The sequence below is a fragment of the Lonchura striata genome, chromosome 13 (genome assembly GCF_050655825.1).
Source record: "Lonchura striata isolate lonStrDom1 chromosome 13, ASM5065582v1, whole genome shotgun sequence".
Classification (NCBI taxonomy): domain Eukaryota; kingdom Metazoa; phylum Chordata; class Aves; order Passeriformes; family Estrildidae; genus Lonchura; species Lonchura striata.
This window is the reverse complement of record NC_140715.1, coordinates 9,619,466-9,639,843: the sequence shown is the minus strand read 5'-3', so window position 1 is coordinate 9,639,843 and position 20,378 is coordinate 9,619,466. Positions and strand designations below refer to the sequence as shown.

General features: G+C 46.9%; 2 protein-coding genes across 4 annotated transcripts; one reads left to right on the top strand and one right to left on the bottom strand.

Annotated features, from left to right (window-relative positions):
* Positions 1-1,063: 1,063 nt before the first annotated feature.
* Positions 1,064-11,778, top strand: SOWAHA (sosondowah ankyrin repeat domain family member A). Of its 2 annotated transcripts, XM_085591047.1 has the most exons (3): positions 1,064-3,831; positions 5,043-5,149; positions 7,306-11,778. In XM_085591047.1, the coding sequence occupies exon 1, from the start codon at positions 1,152-1,154 to the stop codon at positions 2,493-2,495; it is 1,344 nt and encodes a 447-aa protein (XP_085447173.1). In that variant the 5' UTR covers positions 1,064-1,151; the 3' UTR covers positions 2,496-3,831; positions 5,043-5,149; positions 7,306-11,778. The 2 variants fall into 2 exon arrangements, with proteins under 2 accessions (XP_085447173.1, XP_021405157.2); XM_021549482.3 differs by lacking the exon at positions 7,306-11,778 and having other exon boundaries at positions 5,043-6,861.
* On the bottom strand, positions 10,789-20,112 carry LOC110481082 (protein Shroom1). Of its 2 annotated transcripts, none has more exons than XM_077786703.2 (6): positions 17,479-20,112; positions 16,714-16,766; positions 15,446-16,024; positions 14,929-15,079; positions 13,526-13,798; positions 10,789-11,379 (listed from the first exon to the last, which is right to left on the bottom strand). In XM_077786703.2, exons 1-6 carry the CDS (start codon positions 20,110-20,112, stop codon positions 11,125-11,127), a joined length of 3,945 nt encoding a protein of 1,314 aa, XP_077642829.1. In that variant the 3' UTR covers positions 10,789-11,124. The 2 variants fall into 2 exon arrangements, with proteins under 2 accessions (XP_077642829.1, XP_021405224.3); XM_021549549.4 differs by having other exon boundaries at positions 14,929-15,076.
* Positions 20,113-20,378: the final 266 nt, after the last annotated feature.

The window sequence follows — 20,378 nt, the reverse complement described above, 5'->3', positions numbered from 1 at the left end:
AATATATGTAAAAGACACTGATAATAATATATGGTCATGTATATCTATATATCTATATATCTATATATCTATATCTCTTATAATATATATATACATTATGTATATTGCTTGATATATATAATATCATACAGCATCACATAGAGGTGAGTATATTTCAAAAGACTGACACATTCACCCATCTTCTGACTAATTTTGAGGCACCAGCCTCTTGCCGAGCAGGATCACTGATCCCACAGAACTCCTGAGGATTTTCTAGGAATGGAGACCCAATCCTGGAAGTGATTTCTACCCAGTGCTTCTCCACTTATTTGGTACTAAAACAAAACAAAATCCAAACTCAATCAAACAAACAAACCCTCCCCTTCCCCGTACAAGAATCGTTTTAGGAAGCTGGAAGATGCGTAAATGGATGAAGCGTTCGGTCCTGCTCGAGGAGTCTGTGGTAGCTTTGTGCCCGCACCGCCGCTTGGTTCAGCTTCAGGGACGAGTCCGCGTCCAGATCCGCCGCCCGCCCGTCCCCCCGCGCGGTGCCGGTGCAGGTACCGGTGTTGATGCCAGTGCCGGTTCTGGTATCGGTGTTGATGCTGGTGCTGGTTCTGGTACCGGTGTTGATGCCGGTTTTGGTACCGGTGTTAATGCCATGCCGGTACCGGTGTTGATGCCGGTTTTGGTACCGGTGTTGATGCCATGCCGGTACCGGTGTTGATCCCGGTTTTGGTACCGGTGTTGATGCCGGTTTTGGTACCGGTGTTGATGCCATGCCGGTACTGGTGTTGATGCCGGTTCTGGTACCGGTGTTGATGCCGGTTTTGGTACCGGTGTTGATGCCATGCCGGTACCGGTGTTGATGCCGGTTTTGGTACCGGTGTTGATGCCATGCCGTACCGGTGTCGGTCCCGCCGCCCCGCTCCCACCGCCCGGGCCGGGCTCTCCCGGCAGCGCCGCCCCGCGGGCGGGGCGGGACCGGCGGCGGCTCCGTGTGCGGGGCGGGGCGGCTGGAGCGGCTCCGCGGGAGCGGCTGCGGGACGCGCCGGCCGCGGCAGGTGCCTCCGGCCCCGAGCCCGGCCACCCCCGCGGGCCGCCGGCATCCCCCGCCGCGCGGAGGCGGCCGGCGCGGCGGCGGCTCCGCCACCACCACCTGTGGCGGCGGGATGGCGGAGCTCGACATCAGCGCGGAGGCAGTGCTGGGCTTCCTGAGGGAGCGCGGCGGGCGGGTGCGCAACGCCGAGCTGGTGAGCGCCTTCCGGCCGCTGCTGGAGGCCGCCGGGGCCGGGGCCGATGCCGGGGAGGCGGAGGGGCGGGCGGCGCGGCGGGAGCGGTTCAAGGCGGCGGTGAACGCCGTGGCCGCGGTGAAGGAGATCGACGGCGTCAAGTTCGTGGTGCTGAAGCGGCAGCTCCGCGCTGCCCCGCCGGCGGGGGGCGATGCCGGCGGCCCCGTCCCGGCTCCCGACCCGGCCCCCGGCCCCGACCCGGCCCCCGCCGGGACGCCCCCCGAGGAGCCGCCGGGGCCGCGGGCCGTGGCCGAGCTGCGGGGCCTGTTCCAGGGCGGCGGCGGCGGGGTGCCCCTGCCCGGGGCCGCGGCGGGCGCCCGGCGGGAGCCGCCGCCCAAGCCCTGCATGCTGCCCGTGCGCTGCGTGCCGGCCCCCGCCGCCCCGGCGCTGCCCGAGCCGGCGGCCAGCCCGCTGTGCCCCCCAACGCCGGACGAGGAGCCCGGGTCCCGCTCGCCCGGGCTGCGCAGGGGGCCCAAGAACCACCGGGCCAGCGAGGAGACCGTGGTGCCCCTGGAGCAGGCGGAGCACCAGTGGCTGGTGCTGGCTGCCGACGGGCAGTGGACGCAGCAGCTCCACGGGCTGCTGCTGGGCGACGCCAGCCTGGCGGCTCGCAGGGACTTCATCTCCGGCTTCACCGCCCTGCACTGGGCCGCCAAGAGCGGCAACTGCGACATGGTGACCAACATCATCCGAGCGGCCGAGAAGGGCGGGTCCCGTGTCAATGTGGATGCCCGGTCGCACGGTGGCTACACGGCGCTGCACCTGGCCGCTATTCACGGCCAGGAGAAGATCATCACCATGCTCGTCTACAGCTACCATGCCAAGATTGACCTGAGGGACTACAGTGGGAAGAAGCCGCACCAGTACTTAAAGGAAGGGACATCTCTTACAATCAGGCGTTTGCTGGGGGACCCCAGCCTTTCCCAAAACATGGAACACTCCGTGCCCATCAAGAAGTCTACAAAGCTTGCGGCTTCAATCTTGAGCTCCACTAGCACTTTCCTGGGAGTCATATCCGATGATATGGCTTTCTATGATCTCACCAAAGGTTTAAGGAAGCCCTCAACTTTAAACAAGCTTCTGACTGCCACTACGGGCCCGAGGAGGAAGCCAAAGATCAGAGGGGGCTTCCCTTCATATTCCTCACTCTCTGAGGTGGCGGAGGAGGAGGAAGATGTGGTTGTGAAACGCAGACCCGTTTCTGAGCTGTTCTTTGGCCACTAGCCTCTGCCTTACTGTGATCAAATGGTTTAATAGCATGGCTGCTGTCTCAGCTTTCTCTTGCAGAAGCATTTTGGATTTTTTTTTCTCTCTGTCTCTGTATTTTCGGATGTTTAACTGAATCAGTGATTGGGTCTACATCCAAAGCCCACAGCATGAAACGCAGCCCCAGGTGCCTGTGGAAAGGGAGCTGCCAGGAAGTGCTATCCATGCTGTGTGTGCCATTGTGCTGATCTGGTGGTGGAGACCACAAACTTTATACTTAATGTTGACAAACTAAAACAGCTTACGTATGTGTGGACAGGTCAAAATGCCTGAGGTACAGCCTTCTTGATCTGTGTTCAGCTGGAGAGCAGAAGCAAGATGAAGGATTTTACACTGTGAACAGCAAGTTGGTAGCTGGCTACTTTAACAAGTCTTGTTATCTAATGGTTAAATTATCAGAGGAAAGATGCATAGTTTTCTATGATGTTTCTGATTATTTTGGTAATAGAAGAAGGATATTTCTACTTACAAAAATTGTGTACTTTTTCAAAACAAGGTTTCTCACTTTGAGAGCTTCTCACTCAGAATTTCACATCAGAAATACTAACATAACAATCTCAATTGTTGCCTGATGCATTTTATTAGATAAATTATTTTAAAAGATAGACCCTGACCTTCAGCACTCAAGTCACCATGACTTGTCTACCTCAGTTTGAAGGCTTGGCTAATGGTTTAAGATTGTCTCTGTCCCTGAAAGACTTGTTGACCAGGTGGTATTTACCACATGTCTTGATGATACTGTGAACATTTAAATTTCACTGTTTTTCAATCAACTTAAACTGAATAAAGAACCTTATTGATAGTGAAAATTGAACTGAAAAACTGAGAATTTGATCTGTCAGAGTTTCTGAGTAGCCAACTGGAAACAAAGTTAGCCTTGTATGTCTGATTATTTTTGTGTAAAACTTGGCCCATTTTGACCTATTTACAATAAATATTTATAAATATAGGGCTTTATGTTATGTTAGGTGTTTCATGATAGAACCTCTGCATGACCTCTAGAAGCAGTGTTTATCTCAACAACCTGCATCATTGACCTATAAGGAACTCTTCTTCTTTTATATGATAAACATAATTGTTCTATATATAGAACTGCACATAGCTCAAAAAGCATGCTAACTGCATGTTAGGTTTGCAGTAAGATGATTATTATTTTAATTACTTCTTGGTTACAGCTAATGCAAAGAGGCAGAGCTATGAACAGAATCTGATGGACTTCTGGAGCAAGTCTGCTAAACCAGCACGTTTTCTCTAAAACTGTGGTAGAAACCTGAATCATTGAGAGGTGCTGAAGGTGAGAGCAATGCTGCACTGGCTCTGTTTGGGTTTCTGTATTGAAACACTAGTTTGCATTCTTTGCCTTTCCTTCCAGGTCAGTGACTTCAGGAATGTTTGTTTTTTTCTGCCGTGCATTAAACCTAGTACTTGTAATTGGTTCTAATTGGCTTGTCCTAAACACTCACAAGGAATGCTGTAGGACTGAAGATGGAGGCACTGCCCTCTTTACTTCAAAACACTCTCCCTGAAGTTCCTGGAGTTGGTGACATTCGTTGGGAGTGTGATCAGAGGTTGCAGGCAGGTCTGATGCACCTGTTCTAGGAAGAGACTGGGTTATTCTGCACCGGTCTGCTTGTGGATTGAACTAATTAAGTTGTTAAGCAGAGGTTAATGATCAAGCACCTCATGACTTCTATATCTGGAGTAGGGTTTAAAAAAAATAAAATCCAATTTACCTCTAGCTGTTGGTAACCATTGACCAGCGTGGTCCTTTGAAGCCATGATTTGTGCTGCAATCTGTCAGCTTGCAGAGTTCTGGGAAAAACAGGGCTCTGTTCTAAAGTGTATTTCCAAGTGTATGGACACAGAACTTTTTTTTTTTCCTCCCCTGAAACCACAGAAGTGTGTGTGTGTATTCATGTTACCTCTGAGGCACTGACACTGCCTGGTGAAAGCGTTCTGTTTCTGTGGGAATTGCAAACACTCCAGTTTGACTTGGCCTTATGGAGAAGTTTGTTCAATAATTATGAGTATAGGCTTGATACCTGTTCAGACAACATTGCTGAACTTTAGTGCTAATTCAGAGTCAAGCCTACATGAGCCAGAGGCAGGGTTCAAGAATGGAGTGTTTTGTGTTTAAAAACCCCACCTGACTAATCTGGAGAGCATGCTTGTGATTTCACCCTGGGAAAGCAGGGAGGTTTCATTGCTTCTCTATTGTTCTGTCAAAGAAGTCACAGTTGAGATAAGACTTCATTACAACACATATCACCAAGAAAATTCTGCAGCACTCCTTCCTCAGAGGCATCTAAGCGATTAGCTGGTGTGATAGAAAAATGGCCAGCAGCAAGAGCCCTCTGCCAGCATTCCGCAGGGAGTGCTGGAGGCTTGGCAGGGGGGTGGTGTCACAGAGGTGCTCCCAAGGCCAGGTGCTGTGGGTGGGGTAGGCCAGGCCAGGCTCTGCCAGCAGGTTTGTGCAGTGACTCAGCTCATTCCTCCTCCTTCTAGAGCCGATGAAGGAAAAGATGGCATTTAGGGAGGCTGGGATGAGTACACCAAGTGCCGTGCAGATGAGTCCTGAGAGGTATTGAGAACACACTGCAGTCATCCTACAGGTATATGTAGTGCCTTCAGTTTGAAGTTAAACCAGTCTGTCAGCCTGGCTGTGTTTTGGGTTCCAGAGTCACCCTTTAAACCGTGGAAAGGGATACCATAGGACAATGAGTGATCTTGAGAGTTCTTGAGAGTGTTTTCCTGCAAAAGGCTAGAGCAGGACTGTTTTATGAACCCCTCAGCTTGACGGATTCTCCCTAATTCTCATTTTCAAGCCTAAATCTGGCTGAATGCAGTAGGATTTTCACCTGAATGAATGACAGCTATGAAGTTTAGCTAGGATGTTTTCACAGGAACAGCTGAGAGGAGGACTGGGTTCCCTCAGCACACTGGGCTGTGCCATGGGCTGGGCACGAAGCCTTTGAATCCTTGGCCCAGCCCAGATCCGGGAGCTGCCCAAGGCACCATCAAAGCTAAGAGGAGGAAAGGTAAAAACCAAGAAAACCTGAGGGCCCCCTGGCTCTGCTCCTGCCCCCTGGAGAGGGCTTAGTGGTGGGGAAGGCTGGAGATGGAAGGCACAGACCAGGCACAGGGGCAGGACTCAGCAGCTTGGTGGTATTTTGCCTTGGTTATTTCCTGCTATAAAATGTAGATAATCACCTTGGTCACTTCTTTAAAGTACACAGTCAGTACTGATATGCAAATTGAAATCAAGATAATGTTTTTAGGCCTGTAGGCAGCATGAGCAGTATCATTCCCTCACCCCGTGAATGTGCATTCAGTGGAGCGCCTACAGAAATGAAAACTAGCTCAGATTTTAGTTCAGCAGCACTAGGGATCAGGAAAGCTACTGTTTCCCTGACCCTGGCTCAGTCTGCCTGCTAAGGATAACTTGGTTTGTCTGTTCCTTGGCACATTTTGTTCTGAGGAGTATCAGCTCAAAAACCTGCTCTGAAGAGCTCTGCAAACAAACCTCAAACCACAATTCTGCACAAAGGGACAGACTTTGTCCTCCCGGATGTGGCTGTTTGAGCAGTGTGAGGCAGTGTGGTTGTGGTCAGGCTCACAGAGATTTTTAGCTGTGTGCATTCTCTTGTGAGTGCTGCACAGAAACGTGGACTACGAAAACCCAGGAAACCCCATTCCTGCACTGCAGAGGGGTCTTAATGAGATTTCAGCTTCATCACAAACCAGTGGAAGAGTTGCAGTAACAAAGACCAATGGGAGCTGCAGCCACCAGCTGGAGGTAGAGGAAGCATTTCTAGACAGTCCCCCGATTCCTCATTGCTCATCTCTTGCTCCCTCTCTTCATGTTTCCACCATGACCTACATTCCTTGGATGTACTTGCCTCCTGATTTGCATATTAATCTGAATAAAATAGCAGCACGGAAGTTTTTGCCCTTTCCAGTTGTTTGAACTATTGTGGGACTCTTCAAATTAAGAGGTTTTTAACAGGGACTTGGCCAGCATGTAGCATGGGCACAGACAGTGTGGCGTTTGTTTGCTGAAGGGGGAGAGCAGGGGCAGAGCAGGACAGCACAGATCAAAACCCTGCATCTTAATGAAGAATATTTCTATTCTGGTTTCAAGGTTTATTTCAGTAATTTAGGAGACAAAGCAATTAATTAAGCACATTGAGCCTTTATACTGTGTGTGTAACCTGGAGCCACACAAAATAGATCCACACTGTTAATATTAGCACAGCTTTAGTACATCTTCTTCCCTTTCTTTGAAGAGAAAATAGAGATGTGCACAATAAAAATTATGCTGGCAGTGTTCAGCTTCCTCTTTCTTGGTAGAACTTCTGCTCTATGTTTGTCCCAGGTAGGGCATTATTTTTGTTCACCTGAAAGCATGAGTTCTTAGCCAAACCCAAACCACCATTTCCCAAGAGGAAAATCATCCATCCCCATCCCTTGAGACCCTCCAGACAAGAAGAGAGACTCCAGCTGAGAAGCACAGCAAGCAGTGTGGAGTCACAGACACAAACCAAACAGCTTTCATTTCCACGGAATAGAACCTGATACCCAAATGGACAAGCCCTTGCTGGGAGGTGATGGTTTGGGGTGCCAGGCCTTCCCTGGTGTCCTCATCCAGGGGCTCCTGCACGAGGCAGAAGGTCACACCAATAATATTCACCAGTATGGTGACAATAACAAACTGCAGTGGTACAGACAGACTTTCTCACCATGATTTTTGTGTTGTATTTTCTTCCAGCACTCCCCAATGGTAGTTTTCCCCTTTGCAACAAAGAGGTACAGCTTCACTCCAGGCTGGGATCAGCTCCAGAGCAGACCTCTCCAAGCAGCCACTGTGACATCAGGTGACACTGACCCTGTGCTCAGCGGGGAGCAGCTCAAACTCAGAAAGTGGTTCTGCAGGCACCAGCCATTCATTCCATCAGGAGCTGTCACAGGGGTCTCTGGAGAGATTGTTTCACAAGTGGTTCCCTTTTGAGGTAGTTTGGGATGTTCTTACTCTTCCACATGGTCTGAGCCCATTAGAAAGACCTCTGGGTCTTTATTCACATTTTTAGAAATGTCTCTTATTCTCTAAATCAAGACTATCAGCGCAGCCCATATTGTCTCTCTGTGGATTTATCTGAGATGACTCAGCTTCAAGGCTAATGTGGTATTTTAGAATTTCTGATAACCTTTAATGCCTCTCTTCATTTAGCAGTGAAATTCAAGTGCTGCTTCTTGAGAGCCTTTTGTGAACCCAGAGGCTGCATGGTTCCTGCAGGCTGATTATTCCTTAATGTCTATGTGGGCTCCCTCCAGGCACAGAACACTAGTTTTGCAATGCTGCTCTGAGTTTATTTTAAAAAATTTATTCAGATGGTTGCCATGAATTCTCAAAGCAGAGAGAACATCCTTCTACTTATTAAATACAGCTCTCACAAGCACCAAATAGATCTTTTTGTAGAGTACATTTGCATTAACTCCTGCAGCTCTCTGTTCCTTAATTAGTTCCATACGCACAAGTCCCCAAGCATAACGCCCCAGCGAAGAAAGTGAGGCTAGGATTTAAAACAAAAGAATGAAAATCCCTCATTTTAGTGTGCAAAAGGCTGAAACAGCAGCTCCTGGTCCAGCAGCGACTCCCACACATTGACGTGGATGTTAAATGAAGTTCTAAAGGAGTTACGACAGAACATTGCGGTGCCCCCACGCCACCCGTGTGTGGGCGGCCAAGCAGAGATGGCTCCTGGAATCCCACCAGCCTCCCACCCCGGCACACCACGGGGAGATCCGGGCGCTTGCTTTGCTCTTCCAGCCCTTCCTCCTCAGCCCTGCTGTTCTGCACTCTCCTGGCCGCGTTGTCATTAATTCACAGAGGCAGGCTCCGATTACAATTCCCCATGCAGCCGGGCTCACGTTGTGTTACCTGTGACAGGGTCAGGCTGGCAGGCAGCAGCAGGAGACTCCCAAGGCTGGGCATAGCGGGGGTTTCCTGCCTGCTCTCCTGGAAGGTCAGGTACCAGGCAACTTCTTCATTCCTTGCATTTTCCCAACTCACACAACCTGACTTTGTTCACATAAGAAGTCTCCCGGCGTGGGGGCATTGCCAAGGTGCAGAAGTCTCTTGAAGCTGACACTTGCCAGGGCCCTGGTCAGAGGTAACCCAGCACCGTGGCTGCAGAGGTCACAAATGGCAGGCTGGTGAGGAGTGGTATGAGCAGTAATGATATCCAAACACTGCACAGGACTTTATTTCCATAATACCTGTGGATGTGCTTCCCCCAAAGACCTCCAGTTACTGCTATTGAGAGTTCCAAGTCTTAATTATGTCTTCTGATGGTAAAGGGTCAGAAAAAACTGTGGAGTAGTGTGGGATCACAGTGTTGTAAAATGAAGATGCTCTGCATTTCTGGCCATCGTGAGCTGAAGCTGGGAAAAAGCTGCCATGTGTTGGTATGGGGATGTAACTAGTGCTCTAAACACCAAACTTTCAGCAAAATGCAGTGAGATTCAAGAGCATTTGCTTAAACTCTTTCTTGGCTTCAGTCTGTAATTTCAGAGGCCACGGCTGACCAGAGCAGAAAGGGACACTTACCATGACTTAGTATGTTGGTGTGCCAGGAATGCTGCTCGTGGCTGAGGTCCAGATGAACTTTCACCATTACCCTCCTAATCATTTTTAAACAAATGATTAGCATCAAAACTGAGACCCACCTGACAATCCAGACCTGCTGGTACTTTGAAAGGAGGTCTCTGCTTGCCTTCGGAGAGGTTCTGATGCTGCCACTGTGACCATTTTTCACTTTGCCTGGAATTTACAGTCTAACACTGTATCAAGGAGCCTATGTTTTTTTTTTTTTTAACAGGGTCAAAGTTATTCTTAATTATTGCTCTTTAAAACATACGTGTGAGTGCCAGTTGTGGAAGGGGTAGCAATTACCCTCCCTGTGGGCACAATGCCCTAAAAAGATAAGCTAAACAGGGCAGACCCATTTTTCCCCTTAAAAGCAAGCATTAGCTTCAATTACAAAACACCTATTTCCAATCAGGTGTTTTCCCCTCAACTTGGAATAATAAGAATAAAGTGCACCTTAATTCAGGATTGTCAAATAATGTAAACGGCTATGCTTGTATTTTATAAATTCTCCATTCTCCATTAACATTGCCTCTGTTATTTTAAAGACCTTTTTCAAAAGGCAGCTTTCTGATTTATGTATTAAAGCCTATACTTATGGCCTTCTGAGAACCACTGTGCAGATTACTCACAGGCTCTACAGTGTCTGGCCATTTCCCCTCAGGTATCAAGACAACCACAGTACACCTGGCAGCTTGGTGACTGTGCTCCCAGAGTTCTTGTGCCCAGTGACGTGCAATTCCAGAGAAAATTCCTCAGGAGCAGGACAGCTTCTCTCAGTGGTGGGGGTACTACTGTAGCCAGGACACACACCACTAGTAAAACATTTCTTGGTAAAGCCCAGCATCATGGCACAAAGAACATCTGTTTTGGCTATGGAAGAAACCTGAGTTTAATTAGTGGCTGCTTTATTCATGGTCTAGGTATGTAGTTTAGGCTGCATATTGTTCTCACTCAATTCTTGCAAACAAAACAAACGGAGATTTTAAATACAGCAACATCACTGGTTTGACTCAATGCAAACACAGGCTTAAAAGAGTTTTGCCAAGGGATTTATATAAAGTCTCACTGAAACTGAATAATCTCTTCCACTGGCTTCTCCTGGCACAGTCTGCAGCAGAGCTTTTCCCCCCACGTTCAGGCTTTTTGTGCATGCTGAAAATTGAAAACTACCTAAAAACAATGCCCTGAAGGTGCTGCTTGAAAAAGAAATTCTTCAAAAGCACAGCAAGGACTTTGCAAATGACTGTGCAGGAATAAGCTCAGAGTTTGTGATTCCCAAACTCATGGCTACATGACTGATTGGCTCTTCAATGTCAGTGAAGACCACCCTTTTTCTGACCTCCTCTGAACAGCATACCAGGATTACACAGAGCCAGGAAAGACTCATGGGTGATAAACTGCCAAGAAAGGAAGTCATTATTTTCTTTCATTACAGTGTATTTTTACTGTGTCACACATATAAACAGTAGAAATGAGTGCAGGAGTTTCACTGAAATGGTCCACAACATTTCCTATGGCTTTTGCAATCACCAATTCAAATCTGAACACCCACATAATTTTTCATTTCAAACACTCAACCCACCCACCCACAAGAGACAAATATTTGTATAGTTCTTTTATTGAGATGATGTCAACCTGGAAAAGATGGACAGACAAGAGGAAGAGGAAATACACATTCAGTTAATAGGAGCAATTAATCCTATCAGTCATGTCCACAAGGCAGTTTGCTACACACTGTGAGATGCTGTCAGTTGGCCTGTCCAAGTGAAGGGCATGTCCAGAGTGTGCCTGGAGCATCCCAGAGCATCTGAACACTTGTCAATGCTGTGGCACAAACAGTATTGGACGAACACACCAAACTGAGCCCTGGGAGTGCCTGTGGATTTCCAGGGAAACATCACATATAAGATATAAAAATGTCTGGCCTGGTGGTGGGTGTTAGATGGGGATGCTTTGCTCGAGATATTCTAACTGTTCTTCAAAAAATCTAATCTGCTCTTCGAGGTCCTTCTGTTCAATCAGCAAGGATGTCTTGACTTGAACAAAGTGTTGGTAGTCCTGGAGCTGCTGCTCTGTCAGGTATTTGGCAAGAATTCCAGAGACCACACGTTCTCTCCGGTCCAGATTCTCCTTCAGGTCCTTTGCATCTTCCCGCTGCCGAGACAAGAGCTTGTGCCGTTCATTCAGTGATTGCTAATGGAACCAAAAAACAAAGCAGCACACCATGAGAACCCATCATTCCTGCCAGGCTCTGTTTCTTCATTTGGAACCACAGTCAATTTAATTTAATTACTTCCTCTTGTGGGCTTTCCACCTGAGTTTTTTCTCAATTGAATTACTCATTCTTGTGGCTTGTAAGGTAAAGACACAATAAATGCCATCAAGGCTCACTTCTCCTATGCTGCCCTCATGGAAAAAAATCAATATACTAAAAATTCTGGTAATTTTAAAGTATCCTGTAACAATCTTCATTCAATTAGAAGCTCTTTAAGGTATGTAGCTTTGTGTTTTGTGTGTTGCATGTGCCCAGAATGCCACTTACATATTAAAAAGACAGAGTGGATTCTATTAAAAGATCCACGTTGATGCCAAGATGATTTTTTGCCTTTTCTTTTATACACCTTTTATATATCCTCAGTACTCTTAGCATGCATATTTGCAATTCCTTAGGTCTGATAACTTAGCATAGTGCTGGTATTCTGTTAAGCCAAGAGATCAAACACCTGGATGCCTTGCAGCTGGAGACCAGAAAACCCTAGGGGTATCTTGGGAAACCAAGGTCCTCTCTAGAACATATCCTGTAAAATAAGATTTAGCCCATCCAGGGGGGAATTCCTTGGGATGGGAGAGGTCATGCCATTCATCCAAGCCTCTCACTGGGGCATCTTTGTTAGATGTGCTGATTTGTAAGGTCTGTAAACTGTATGTGCCATCTATCGTGTGTGTGCATTCCACCTTAGCAAAGTGGGGCACCATAAAGATCCTTATTAAATACCAAGGTAAAGACCCTTTATCATGTAACCATATCTGGCTCTCAAGTTTTTAAGACCACGAAAAGGCATCAGTGTGATAAAATAACAGTGTGATGTAGACAGTAACTGTTCATCAAAGGCTTCTTTTAGAAAAGTTGGGCCTTGCTTGTTCTATGGGAGTTTTGTACCTTTCACCTTGAGCTAATTCTCATTCAGCTGTAATAATTTTCATGGGGATTACACTGCTGGAAAATATTCTGTTTCAGGACAGTGTCCATAAATAGAGCACAATGCAATGGTCACTACTGACACCCTAAAAATGGAGTCAAAGATTGAGATTGCTGGTTTTCCTGACATGAGGGAAAATGTAATTAGTGGGAGAAAGTTGTTAAAAATTGTTGGCACTTAACCAAGTCTTTATTATGCCAAAAGCTGTTGGCACTTAACCAAGTCTTTATTAGGCAGTTTATTCAAATATTTGAATAAATTATTTAAATGTGTTTCCTATGAAGAATATAAATGTAATACCAGGGAAACAACACCCTTCCTGCCTACCATAAAGTGAAAGTAAGCATGTAATACTGTTTAAAATTATTCACATTAATACAACTGACATTTTGCAAGAGGCAAATCCTGGCTCTCTTTGTCACACTGCATGAAAGGACATTTTTAGTGCTATTCTGTGTGTGAGCTATGATGAACCTCCAGAGATACAGGTCAGCAGCAACACAGCTCCAAAAAAATCCCAGTTTTTCTAACTCTATGCTTTTCTAATTTCCAAAAGAGAGATAACAGCAGGTACTGCGTTGTTAAAAACATGATTAGAGCAATAAGCATAGCAGACAAACATAAATACTGGGAAAAATTTGGCTTTTCTTCTTCAGCAAAAAGGAGACTTTGCAAGATTTGAAATTATTTCTGATGACATAAGACAATTCCTCATTTTCCATCAAAGTTGGCTACTTGAGTTAAACTACAGTGAGCTTTATCTCAAATTATGACCACACCTTCCTGCTCGCTAGGACAAACCCATTTAGTGAAATATGATTACGAAGGCAAGTAATGAATGCAATGAAATTATCAGTGAAGAAATAAACCCACAAAAAGCACAGGTTTGGAGCTACAGGGAGCAGCCCAAGGTTCCAAAGGCCACCCCCCTGGCTTGGAGCCACTCAAGGTTTTGCTGTTGGCCCCAGCACAGAGCTGCAGGCTCACTCTGCACTGCTGTGCTCCAGCACTGTCCTGGTCCTCAGCAGGGACTGCTCTGCTCTGCTCCAGCCCTGGGGACATGCCCATCCCGGGACATAAAGAAGTCACACCTGGAAAGATGCGAACTAAACCAGTTCAGCACCTGCGTTGTGTCTCACCTTCTCCTCAGGCTCTGTGTTGCCATCCATCCTGCTCATGGCGTTCTGGACTCGGGCGAGGCGGCTGGACAAGCAGAGCAGGAGGCTCAGCACCTTCTCCAGGTCCCCAATGAACATCAGGTACCGCTCAAACTCGTTGGGCTTGCACAGCTCCCGCACCAGCACCTCCAGCTCCTCGCCCCACTTGGCACATTCCCTGACTTCCATGAGAACCAGCTCCTGTTCCTCCCACAGCGCCTGCAGCCTGGATTGGAGACTGGCCATGAGTTCCAGCTGCAAAAAGAAAAAAAAAAAGATCACAGGAACTGTTACTGCCAAAGAGAATCCACATGAGTTCTAGAAATTCACATTGTCTTTGCCAAATTTTTGACTTGTAAAATAATTTTAAGCTACAGGAAAGGAAAAAGGGGGGGAAAAGCAGTGATGTTTTCTAAGCTGTACTTAATTCTTAAACTCTGAAAAGCAAATTACTGGTAATCACCTTAGCTGGTGATATATTCTCTGGCTCAGAGAGCTTCCAATCAGTCAGAAGGGAACTGCAATAAAGATTACAACATGATTACACAGAATTGTTGTTCTAAGACAGGAGCTTGAAGTTCCAGCTCTGTACCAAGCTTTGGAAGAACTGATTGGAATTTCACTAACCATACACACAGAAAAAGTCAGTTCCATGGGCAATTCAAGCAGGCCATGGTGCCAAGGTAGAAAAGCAATCAGAGGAGGCTGTTTCATGTGAGTCCCACAGTTTCATAGGGAAATTAATTGGAAAAAGGCCTCAAGAGTTGAGTGTGAGCACCATGGACAATGCCACCATGAGCAGGAGCAGCAGTAAGACAGCAGATGATGTGCACAGCAGGAGGAGCCTCGGGAAGGCAGATTGTTGTAATGTGAGATGCAGCATGTCCAGGGGAAAAGCCCACCTGACTGTGCAAAGCTACAAAATCACCCTTCCAAGCTCCATACTTCTGTCACTGTCCAGCTGTGTCCCCCATTCTCTGCATGCATGGAATTAATTTGACACTGGAATGTGCAGAAGCTGCTGCCAGCTCTCAGAGAAAAGAACATTTCTTATTTAGGCTGCCAGTTCTGATTTATTTTACAGATCTAGAGATTAGATTTGAGTGTTAAATTTGGAGTTTGCTGCTGCTGCACAGGAGCTGGCTGTGCAAGGAAACCTTTCATGATGATAGATGAGAGATCTAAGTCAAATCAGAGAGGATTTAAATAGCACCACTTATGATCAATATACGAGTTTTCCAGTACTTTACCTTCTGGCAAAAATTGATTCAAAGTTACCTGTGAAATGTTATTGGGATAAAAATATCCATAGCAATAATGACATTAGTAAGAATTTCTTTGTTGTGATGGAAAAACAGTGGATCTTGTGATGGTTATCTACATACTTTCTTAGATGTGATGTCATCTAGCTCGTTTGTGCAGTCTCTGTTTCTCTTCAGGACTTGGTTTCTCATAGAGGCAGGCTCTTTGCTCCTTTGCTCGGTTTCATGTTCAGATTTTGGACATTCTTCTGGTCCATCTCCATAACTTTTCCTGCTATTGAAAAAGAAAATAAATACCCAAAGCAAACGCTTACAGTTTTCTTCACTAACACTGAGTTCATGGTTTTATCCATCCTGACTTCAGGATCACTCTCCTCTCTTCTCACCACAGGAGATCTTCTAAATTTTTAGAAGATACAGAGCAAAAGATTTGCAGCCTAGGTGTGTCAGAGTCCCTTTAATAAGGAATCACTGAACTACTTTTCTTCCATTGTATACTCTTAACCTCAGACGTTTTTTGGTATGTAAATCAGAAAGCAAAAATGAAGCAACGTGCTCAAGTTCATCTTACTACTAGGATGTATAATATCTATACATTAAAATAGACCAAAGTGCTAGATAATTGGTTTTGTCTACTTACTCATTCTCCTGAACATGCTGCGCCTTTCCCCTTTTCCTGCGTGATTTATCCAGCATGGAAATGTGGACAGGAAACAAACCCTCCATCAGGTCCAAAGCAGTTTTTCTAAGAGGATGAGGCATGAGAATGTCCACCAGAGAGCTGTCCTTGGCAATGATCTCCATAGCAAGCTCCTGGCATCGCTGCTCCTGAGGAGACTGTAGCCTCCTTTGGGGCAGGTGAGTCTCTCTCTCCAGGGGAACATCATCGTGGCTGCTGTGCATGGATGCTTCCTGGGCAAGTAAACCTCTGGCTGGATGTTTGTGTCCTTGGTGAGGCTGAGCTGGTGCTGTGTGGAGAAGCATTCCCAGCCCTGGAGAAGCTGCAGGCTGCTGCTGTTCTGGATGCTTGAGTGCAGCATTCCCACTCACAGAGTGAGTTCTGCATTCCTCCTCCACTCGAGCACTCCCCTTGCTTCCACTTCCTGGGACAGGAATGGAGGTTTCAGGAGTCTGCTCCTTTTTATCCTGACCACACACATGTCCAGTTTTGTCACTATGTTCATGATTCTTGGGTCCATCTTTCTCAGGATCATGGCAGCTGTGGGGAAGAAGACAGTTCCTTTTATTTGAGACATTGCCTCTATGACAGATTTTTTGCAGACTGTTTAGGAGTTATGATCAAATGTTTCTGATGTTATTGTTCCGTCTGGAACTTCCAGTTACTTTTATGCTAACCGGCTAAACTAGGAAATTTAAGAAAAAATTTAATTTTTTTTCCCCATAAGCCATTCAAGTCTCCAGAAACCACTGAGATATTTTTTTGAAAGAGTGGAAATTCTTTTTCTACAGAGGAGTCAACATCACTGCCTTGCTGAGACAGATTTCAGATGTTTATCTCCCTTGGTGCTCTTCAAACTAGCAAAGCAAATGTGGAGAGTTAAAACACAAACTTCCTAATTAGTGACGTGTAAATGGCACACTTTTTTTATTTCCTTTGAAAACCACACCAAAATCCCCTATTGCAGCAGTCCTGATCACACATCTCCAGGCCTGGGCACCTCGGAGCTGTTGGAAATGCTGTTTTCTCCAGAGCTCGGATGAGGGAGCTGTGATCCCGGAGATCTGATGGATCTGCTGGAGCGCGGCTGGCACTACACGCGGTAGGAAGGATTTAAAGGCTGACCCGGACAGCGCGGGTGAATATTCCATGTGGGAATGAAGGGTTCGAGAGGGAAGCGGGGAGCAGCGCTGGGACACGGCTGCAGCCACGCAGCTCCCGAGCCTTACCTGGAGGCGCCGGGGCACGGTGCTGCCGCACATCTGGCACATCTGCACGGGTCCTGGAAGGGAAACAGCTCACTGCGGCAACCAGCATGCCAGGAGAGGCAGCTGCTCGATTTTATTCCCATGTTTGTTATCCCCAGAAAGGGAAGCTGATAGTAGAGCTCCAAGTAGGTTCACTGGGGTTTGTGCTTTTTTCTTTGTATCTTTTGTTTGTTTGTGGTTTTTTCTAGGAAGAAATGTTTGGGTTTTGGTCGTTGTTTTGTTTTTAATCTTTGGGCGTGTTTTTGTCTACCTCTTTTTTATTAATTAAATTGCTATTACATTCTTTTACTAGGTAGCATCAATTTTTTTTTCCCCACCAGAAAACCAAAAGAACAGCTGTCAACAAAAGATACCTCTACTCTCTTAACAGTTCAGAAATTCAGCATTAGTGGAAGTTTGTCAGTCTCTTCAGTAGGGTAATTTTAGTGGTATGTTTAATTATTTATTTTTTGGCCCTTTATCTTCTTTATTCTCCTCAACAATATTGACAGCTACTGTCCTTCAAATTCAGGAGCCAAAAAAAGTTGTTTATTTAAAAAATTCTTCCTCTAGAATGATCTTTTTTGGCACAGGGCTCTAATAAAGTTGCTGTCATTAACAATAACGACTGCTGGAGCACAAACAGCCTCATCCTGCATACAGCATGTGTTCTCTGCAAATGCATTTTCCAAGTGCCAGAGTCCCTCTTGACTTTCTTTATATCCCGTTTAGGTGCTGGTTTCTTACCTGTATAGAAGAGGGAGTGGATTTTGGTCTCTCAAGAGCTCTCCCAGATGCAGAACCCCCTGCCTGTGGGAGACTTTCAGCTGATGGACACTTGCTGGTACAGCTCCTGTCCCCCTTGCTGGTCCCATTCAGTGGGGGAGCAAGAGGCAAAGGAGGAAAAACATCTGGTGATTTTTGATCAGAGAGAAGTTGGCAGAAAACCTCATCATTCTGCATCTTCCTGCTTCCATTTGGGTTGGAAATCTGGTCAGGAGGACCCTTGGGATTTGACAGCCTCTTCTGCAGGGGTGGCTTATGCAGTGGGAGGTGTTGTGAACCCCCTGGTCTTTGACTGATCTTTCGTTCCATGTATTTGATCAGTGCACTGTGTTGGATTTGTTTCAGCTCTGTCCTGGAGACACCTGAACTGGAAAATGCCTTTCCTCTGTTCTCCAGATCCCTTCTCCTGGATGCCACTGTACCTTGCTCAGCGGTTTCATCCCTACCTTGACTCCATGATACTTCCTTATCCATTAGGTGATTGAGCTTCTCAGGCTCAGAGTAGCAGAGTTTCTTTTGCTCTTGGGTTACCCTTTTCCTTCCCCCTGCTTGACCTTTTTGTGGCCTCCTTATTTCATCATTTCTGTTGAAACTTTCCAAGGATTCTAGATGAGGAGAGCAAGGAACAGGTCTGGCATCCTCGCTTGCACTGGATAACGAGAAAGACCGAAGGTGTTCAACTGATGGCCTTTTAGAGGATTTCTGTCTCAATCTGACAGGCAAACTCATCTGTAAGTCTTTTCTTTTAAAGGAGGTTTCTTTGAGAACCTTTTTCTGAGCCACTTTAAGTTTCTCTATGTAGTCATTCTGGAAAGTCTCTTCTGTGAATGAGGCAGGACTCCTCCAAATGAGATCTTTGTTCTGAAGCTGGAGATCATCAGCACTGTGCTGATGGTGGTGGCTGCTCCTCTGAAGCTGATGGCCTTCTCTTTGTAACTCTAGACACTGTGCTGAGGCAGCATAGCTGCTTGATGGAATTTCCTTTGGTGAGCTCCTTGAGTCTTTGTTGGGGTGCAGGACACTGGTGGTTTTCCCTGCAGAAAGATAGTAAAGCATGGGAGTTGCCTGCCTGGTTATTTGCTCACCAGCCTGCTCCTCCCAAAGCTGTCTTGAGAGCTGTGTTTGAAATACAGGCTGGTGTTTCTGAGCAGGAGGTTCCTCCTGTTCCAGACACGTGCTGAGGTCAGGGCTGCTGTTACCCTGATTTTCTTTCTGGACTTCACGTAATGACTGAGATGTGGAATCTTCCTTTGGTCTGAAAAAAGCCATTTGGCTTGTGCCATCACAGCACTGCCTCCTTCCCTGATCCAACTGCTCACACTGAGGGCGCTCCCCTTCCATAGCTTTGCAGCTGCAGGACAGTGGTGATCTCAGCACTTTGTTTTGCTGGCTTGGGACTAGTTCCCTAATATTGCTCATAATTTTTCCTTCAGAATCATAGCACTGATTTTTGTCTGCATAACTGTTCAGCTTCCTGGGAGCATTTTTATTTAGAAGAGCATCCTCCATGTATTTTAATTCCAAGCTGTCCTCAAACACATCCTGATCCATGTCTGAATGCCACTCAGCATGGAGTGGGCCCTGAGCACAGGGCAAGGACTCTTTCCTCTGCCTGGGCCCTGGCACAGCGCTTGGCAGAGCTGCTTCTCTGGCACTTGGCTTACACACACCCCTGGGACACTGTTTGACTTCCTGTGTATCATTAACAGCATTGGGGTTGGAATGCGCTTGCTGATAGGATTTGAAGTTCATCTCTTTGGGAATTTTGTTAGCATGACCTGAATTATACGCAGAAAGTATTTTGGGGACATTCGTTACAGAGTCTGTCTTTAAATATTCTTGAAAAATGAATGATGAAGGTCTCCTGAAAATGTGTGGATTGCTTCTCTTTGTAGGTTGTTGTGAGAGGCTGCACTCTCCATTTTCTTCTGTCTTTAACACCTGAGCTTTTGAGACCTCATCTGTAGAATCAGAGGAAAGGCCCTTGTTTTCCAGAGGCTGTTCCCCATGAGGCCCTACACCTGTCCGTGTGACTGCATGGCAGCGCTGGCTGCGTGGTGCCTCTCTGTCTGCTGGCTGGCCGTGCTGCAGGCCGGGCTGCACCGTGCCCTCAGCGTGCCCTGCGGAGCCCCGGCTGTCCCCGCGCCCGGCAGAGGCGGCACAGCTCTGGGACACTGCCGGCGCTGCCAGGGCTGGGGCACCCTCATCTGGAGTCCTTTGGGAAGGAGCAATTCCCTCACAACAGCTATGGGAGCTGCTGTGGGTGCTCAGGCCCTGGCGGGGTCTGAGGGCAGAGTGTGCAGCACTGAGATGATAAATTCCCGTCACATACTCCGAGTCCATGTACGGGCCCTGCTCTGGAGGCACACAGGAGGATCCACCATGGCACGATGGTGTGGGGTACTCTGGAACGTTTGATCCTCCTGAGAAAGAGCTGTAAGCAGAGTCTGCCCTTCCAGGGAGGTCCGTGCTGCTGATTGACTTCACTGACAAAAGATGATCATTTTCAGGAGAGGCCACAGGCTCTAGCAGCTTCCCAGTTCTGCCACCTTGCCTTTGAGTCCATCTTTCTATCTCATTCCCAGCTGAAGTCATGGTGTAGTATTTCCAGAAATCCAAATCTGATTAAAAGTCCACAACTAAGTTGTCAGAAATGAACATTTTTCTCTACTGTTACATTCCAATTCTATCTAGAGGATCCTAAAAAGAAAGAGAAATGTGTGAAAAAGACTCGGTGGGAGGATTCTCCTGGCACATCTTGGAAAACCTTTCCCAGAGCCCTAGAAAAAGGTGTCTGAGACTTGACAGAGCGTTTTGGTGAGACATTCTGCTGTCAGTCCCAGGTCACAGATTTTAAAAGG